Source organism: Ranitomeya imitator, chromosome 3 (genome assembly GCF_032444005.1).
Source record: "Ranitomeya imitator isolate aRanImi1 chromosome 3, aRanImi1.pri, whole genome shotgun sequence".
NCBI lineage: Eukaryota > Metazoa > Chordata > Amphibia > Anura > Dendrobatidae > Ranitomeya > Ranitomeya imitator.
Window position 1 is genome coordinate 42,469,943 of NC_091284.1, and position 7,493 is coordinate 42,477,435.

Below are 7,493 nucleotides of genomic sequence, written 5' to 3' on the forward strand. Positions count from 1 at the left end.
GTATATGGACAATGATGATTCCAGAATTCGCGGCAGACTGGGCCCGTCGCTGATTGGTCGAGGCAACCTTTATGATATCATCGTTGCCATGGCAACCATTATCACATCTACGTCGATACTGTGCCCGTCGCTGATTGGTCGAGGCGAATTCACGGCAGACTGTGCCCGTCGCTGATTGGTCGAGGCAACCTTTATGACATCATCGTCGCCATGCTGTGCCCGTCGCTGATTGGTGGCCCGATTCTAACGCATCGGGTATTCTAGAATATGCATGTCCCTGTAATATATGGACAATGATGATTCCAGAATTCGCGGCACACTGTGCCCGTCGCTGATTGGTCGAGGCAACCTTTATGACATCATCGTCGCCATGGCAACCATTATGACATCATCGTCGCTGTGCCCGTTGCTGATTGGTCGAGGCCTGGCGGCCTCGACCAATCAGACGCGGGATTTCTACGTCCTTTATGACATCATCGTCGCTGTGCCCGTTGCTGATTGGTCGAGGCCTGGCGGCCTCGACCAATCAGAGAGCCGGGATTTCCAGGACAGACAGACAGACAGACAGACGGAAAAACCCTTAGACAATTATATATATAGATATCTGCCTATTTTTTAGTCTCAATTTTTGATACTGGTGTTCTGCAATTTCCTCCCCCTCGCTGATATATTGCACGTACCATATGGTGTATCAGAGGTTGGGTACTTATTCTACTACATATGGTACTAGTGTGTTTTTTCTGTGCACCCTACCTATATATAGGGTTGTTTAGGAAAAGGGAGAGTCTACGTTGAGCGGGGGCGCCAATGCGCAGGTGTAGGGTGCCAACCTCCGCAGGTAGGAAGGGTTATCATAGTAACCTATTAGGGTGAACTATTCCTTCCTGTGTATGTACATATTAAAATAGCAGACCCATGTCATTATAGGGGGTGTTTTGACGAAAAAAAATGACATTGATTATATATTGAGATTTTATTGAAATCTATTAAAGGTTATGTTTTAATATAGGAATTGAGCACTATTCGGTGATAGTTGTCTATAGTCAAAGTCACGGTTTTCTATAAAGCCGAGCCTGTAGGGGTACCAAGATGGCACTGAGGAGGGTCTTCAGAAGGTCCCCAGCAGCCATGGCAACCAACTGGCACCCCGCGATTGTGTTGCAGCGGGTGATTGTTACCTGGATGGACGCTGGCATTTAAGTGATTAAACAGCTCCCATCATTGTTCTTATGGGCAAGTGGTGACTGTATAACACAACCCGCACTTGCCTTGTGTGGCTCCCGAACCAGCTCCGTTCCCCCACTTCATGATGGGGAGCTAAAGACCATCTTACGGGCACTTCCCAATTCTCTGCCAAAAGATGACAGGATGGAGCGATCAGGCATATTGAAAGCTATGCACAATCCTTTTGTTTAGTCTAGCGGTTCCCCACTGAAAGCTTTTGCATTCTCAGTCGGGAAATATATCAGAGGCAAGCACTCTTATCTTTGGTCTATGGCCACCTTTAACCTTACAATTACAGAAAAACTACAACTTGCAGCTAGCAATGCACGCTGGGAGTTGTAGTTTCACCACAGCTTGAAATCCTAAGGCCGTAGACCACGGGGCTGAATGCCTAGTTACCAAATCAACCAATCACAATTCATCTCTTATACCCTAACCTGTACTGAAAAAATGAAAGAAGCATTCTTATTGGTTGCTAGGGGCAACTGTTGTCTGACATGGCTTTGATGATGCAACGAGGCCTGTAAAAATTAGACCGACAAACAATGAAATTAGATTTTATTACACAATATTTATACTGTACAAAAACACACAACCAATATCTTACATGGCATAAAAGTACATAAAAGAAACAAGCGTTCACAGCAAACATCAAACATCAGTGTGATATGACAGACAGAAAAGTCAGATATTACAATCTACTAACAAACTGCGCAACAACCGGACACTTCTTCGCAATTTTCTTCATTCTGATTATATATATAATATGTATCATTTAAATACTAATAATAATAATCAGAATATTTTTAATTTTTTTTAATGATTTTAGATATTTTCCTCGACAGGTAAAAAAGAAGTAAATCAACGTTATAATAGGATATTTTTACTGCAGTCTTACAGTATAACGGTACGCTCACACTGCATCTTTTTCCAGTGAAACGTCCAAATCCCAAGAAAATTTTATTATTTTGAGTTTTTGGGTCGTTTCCTGAGCACTTTTTTTCACTGGTGGATTTTACAGATATTTTTTTCAGCATTTTGGGGGCATCTTTTTTTACTGGTGCTTTTCAGACTTATTTTTAATGAAGAAAACGCTAGCACTTTTGAAGCAAAAACACTGCTAAAATGCTCAAAAATACACCCGGGCATCTTCTGGGCATCCTTTTTGCCTTCCTATTGACTTCTGTTGTAAAGTATTTAGCATCTTCGCAGAAAATGCCAGAAAAATGTACATGTTACATCTTAGAAAGTCTAAAGTGCTTAAAAACCTGAACATATGAACAGCAAGTCGTTTTCCCTTGCAAATTAGTAGAATCATTGTTTTGATCACTTTGTGTTTTTTTGGCCATTTTTTTTTATAACGGAATGCTCCAAAAATGGCAGGAAAATTCACAGTGTGAACTAGGAAATCCATAGGGACCTCCATTACTGGGGAAAACAGTCTTCTATGGTAGCAACACAACCAGATAGTACAGACAGAGCTGAGGTGGGTCTGCCAAGATTTCCACCATTGCCTTTTGGAGAACACCTGATATTTACACGATCAATAATGTTTGTAACTTACAACAGGGGTCGTTTTTGTACCCGGTTTCCAATCTGACCCAAAACAACACCCCCCACCACTCCCCAGAACAAAAAAACAAACTGATTGTAAACCATTATTCAGATTCCAAAGTTAACAAAAGGGATACCGTATCCTATTTTGGAGACCCAAAAGTCTTTTTGTTTGGGTTTCAAGCCAAAGGTGGAGATTTTTTGAACATTTTTGCTTATAAAGATCATAATTCAGACATTCCGTGTCTTGGATATCTTTTGTCTACTATGGCACAGTTTCAAGAGTTTTATTCCAATGTTTCTCATATTTCATTCCAGAGAAAAGACAGGATGTTGGTTGAGGTTTCCCAATAATTACCAAAGTCTTTAGGACAAATTAAGACATCCATAAAGCCATCAATGTCTAGACTGGCGGAAGGTCTCCAGACCCAAACTCTATAGCTTCATAGACATATATGAGGCTGTCGATCAGGAGACCTGCAGCCAATTCAGACATCACAGTCCATACTTGGACTGTGTTCACGGTCATCTGAGTTTGGCTTAACAATAACAGATTTAGATTTTGGTGGTGATACTGTGCAAATGTAAGTAATAAATAAAACTGCTCTAAAGCAGGGGTACTACCACCACTGGACCTGTGTACCAAGGCCCACCACTGACTAATCTTACACGGAATGAGTGTTCCTGCCTATGCTGAGATTGGTGCCCTGGACCTATTTTAGTTTAAGACCCCTGCTCTAGAGAGAATAACCTGATAATCAGCTATTATTTGAAGCTTGAGCCAGTATGGTTGAGAAAGTCAAGGGAATTCAAGTGAAAATGATCTTCCAATATGTCAAAAATAAATACGTGATGACATTGGTTTTGCATCTGACCCCGGCAAACCACTGATCTCTAAGGGTTATCCATATAGAATGCATAAAAAACTGACAGATTTCTTCACATTACTAAACACCGAGGCATATTTTCCATTAAGGTCTCCTGAAAAGTAGAATGACAACCTGTTTCGGCAACGGTACTGGCAGCCATATTGGTTGTCATTAAGATATAAAGAGTGGCCAAACAGAATTTAAAATATTTTGACAGACAAGTACATTTATATACTGGTGATATTTTTAATCTGGGAGGGGGACATTTTGAATAACTATACCTCTGCTCACAGTGATGACTTTTAGGCCACGATCAGTATTTGGTCAGTATTTTACATCAGTATTCATAAGTCAAAACCAGGAGTGGGTAAAAAATCCTGAAGTGGTGATTATATTTTTCCTCTGATGGTTCCACACCTGATTTGGGCTTACAAATACTGATGTAAAATACTGACCAAATACTGAACGTGTGAACGTGGCCTTACTGGGTTACATCTCATGCCGACTGTAGTTTTTTTTAAGGCTACATTCCCACAATGAGCTTTCGGTCAGATTTTTACGCAACGTATTTTCGAAAAAATGTACTTAATGGGTGCAGAAATGGGGCAGCAAATCTGCAACATCAAGAAATCACCAAAAGCACATCGTGGGATCATAGCCTTACGCAGCGTAAATTGATCTGCGATGCATTTCTTAAATCTGCAACATGTCAATCTCTCTGGCAGTAAATATGCTTTTTAGTTGCGCTTTTTCTCCACAGATTTTAATGAGATGAGGAAAATCCACAGGTATGAAATGCATATACGGTTTTAGTGTGTTTCCGATTAAAATGCATGTAGTTTGCACATGCCTTTATCTAAAAAGTTTTATCAAATCTATTTAACAGGAAGTATCCGAAACAAAGCAGTTTATTGAAAACATGATATACCAAAAAGAAACAAAATCCGCTGTAGAAAAAAATGCGATAAAAACGCATGTAAAAAAAATTGCGCCCAAAAAATGAAAAGCGCAAGTAACCCAATTTAGCCAATTAGTGTAGAAAATCTGACACATTAAAAATTACTTTATTGTAGGAACTTAGCTTTAAGGTATAAGCCAATTTCAGCAGGACCGGACATCTATGCATTGTGTATGGGGTGGTCTTTTTACCTTGCCTAAAACACAGGAAATGGAAAGGATCACATGTCTCCCTAGTCGGGGTGGCCGCCGTGCCTCCATATGCCTCCGCATACTTATAGTAATAATACATACTATAACATAATGCAATACATCATTAAATCTTGACTTCATAGTCCATTTCTGATCCTTGAAATTTGTACCTAGCACTGTCCAGGGAAACACCATTATTATTGGCACCAATTGTTATTACTTGTCTATCTTTGTTCCTATACCTGTTACAATATTGTGAATTTGCAGTTAATTGATACCGTGTACCATCGCCTTAAGCTGCCTTTTTATATGTACTATTTGTAACAGTTATTGTTATATTTTGTAATAATAAATTTTGCTTAATTTTCTTAAATTGTACTTTGGATTTTTGGACTCCAAGTCTCTCATAGGATGCACAGCATTAAATCTATTCACTTATAAAGAAAATTTCCTCATCAACGATTTTCTTATTTTGAGAAAGTATGTACGATAGATAATGCATGACATTGTCTCAGTCCTATTAATTTCAGAATAAAAAAAATGTAATAAAAACGCAATAACATAATATATTACAGTAAATCTTTTTTTCTTAAACTCTACTTTAACCTGCCTGCAAGCAATGTTTCCTTACAAGAAGTCATATAAGATTTCCACTTTAAGGCATTGTTATCGTAGAGAGAGTCACCTTCATGACATGTCAGAAATTCGCCTTCTAGGTGTCCTATGAATGAGATATTGTGGTTCTCCATATCTAAATGATCAACCAAAACTGGCACCTTCCACTAAGTGCTAGTATGACGCCATTCTACAAATTCCAAGGACTCCGAGGTTGGACTTTTCCTTTCAACGTTCAAGAACAGTGCAAACAGATCTCATTTTCCTACAGTCAAAGATGGACAGGTCTCCATAGTATTTTAGCCACCCAATATCCACAGCTAAACATATTGGCTCTTTGAGTACAAACTTGAAGTCTTCCTTGCCACCACTTCTCGAGGGGCGTTTGATGCAGCTGATTTCGGGGGTATAGAATATTTGTACTTTCTTTCAGTGGAGGAACACGAGCAACACAAAATGATCCCACCGGCCACCAGACAAAGTGCTGTTGCCCAACCCATGTAGATGGCATCCCCAAGCTCTCTCTTCTGAGCCGCATTGACCAAAGGGTTGTAGAAATCTCTGATGATATGATTGGCCGTCCAAGAAACTGGAATTAGTACGATGATACCAGACAAGATAAAACAAATTCCTGAAATTAGGACTATGATCCTTTTGGTTTTCTCATTGTCTTCTGCACAGTTGGTACATTTCATGCCGATGATCGCTATCATGAAGGACAGGAATGACAAAACCACAGCGATGCACATGAGTGCTCTACCTGCTTGCAAATCCGGTGTAAGCGCCAGCAGGGAGTCATATATTTTACATTGCATTCGAATGTTGGCTTGTCGGAAGCAGTTCATCCATAGGCCTTCCCAGAGGGCTTCAAACACAACGATATTATTCTCGATGAAAGCCGTCACCCTCCATTGTGGCATGCCAGTCACCGCGCAAGTGCCAATTAAGCCAATACATCCTAGTACCAATCCGGCTATTTGCACAGCGCCTTTATCCATGATGGTTTAGCAGTGGTTGTGCTGCAGAAGATGCTGGATGATGTTCTCAGGTGCACGCGAAGAACACATTAGATCTCCACTGAGAAATACTGCGGAACAAGTCTGAGCCACCTGCTACCAACACAAATCCAGCAGAGACTGGTTGGAATTTTATGTACTGAACTGTTTCTAAAATTGAATTACCACCAAGTGGAGCAAAAGTACCTGTTTATCAGGTCGAACAAGTTTACCAGCCAATGATATGATAGCTAGGAGGGGAGTGGTTAGGCCAACAAAGGATTCTTCATTTCAATAACTGTTACCTCTCCGCTCGTACCTGCTTCCTCTCATGTGCTACATCATAACAGTGGACGGGATGAAGAAGGGCAGTCTCCACACACGTACACAATTCATCCACCGCTTGGATAAACAGCAACTATTTCTAGTGCATGGACGTGTTCCAAAAATCTGTAGCCCTACTATGAAAGCGAAAAAGGAGACGGTGCTATGCTGTCGCTGGGAAACAGGTCTCCGTGCCCGAGAAACCACATTCTTCTGTATTGTGTTGACCTGATTGAGAGTTTTGAAGAATAACAAATCCACTTGAAAACAGCCAAAAAATAAAAGCAGAAACCGACAAGAAAGAGAAAAAGGAAATGATACATGGGCGAATGTTTTACACAGCAATTCAGGCGAAGGTTCAATGTATCAGTGTAAATAGTTAATGTGTTGTTCTGTAGGAATTCCACCTGCAAAGAAATTCACACTACATGATCACACTTTTATATTGTGGCTCAGAAAGTGCTTTTTTACTTCCCCTGCAAATAAGTAAAGAGCAATTGCATGCACAGAGGATAGCTTCATAGCCATGATAAAAAATCAGCCCCCTTTCAGCAGCTGCTTGACACCACAACGCTTTTATGCATCTACAGGAAGATGTCCTGGTGCACCCTTCCTATTTTCATAAATTAACTGGAGTCTGTCAACCCCAAAACACTAATTAAACCACTTAAATTATAATTAATTAAACCATATACATATAATTAATTAAACCATACCTGTAGTAGAGATTGTAATGGTTTAGTTGCCAGGATAATGTTTTTCC

At 40.1% G+C, this 7,493-nt stretch overlaps 1 protein-coding gene across 1 annotated transcript; it reads right to left on the reverse strand.

The window, feature by feature from the left end:
- Positions 1-1,765: 1,765 nt before the first annotated feature.
- On the reverse strand, positions 1,766-6,607 carry LOC138672653 (claudin-8-like). The gene has a single exon (XM_069760830.1). The coding sequence runs from the start codon at positions 6,407-6,409 to the stop codon at positions 5,732-5,734; it is 678 nt and encodes a 225-aa protein (XP_069616931.1). The 5' UTR covers positions 6,410-6,607; the 3' UTR covers positions 1,766-5,731.
- Between the last annotated feature and the right edge of the window lie 886 nt (positions 6,608-7,493).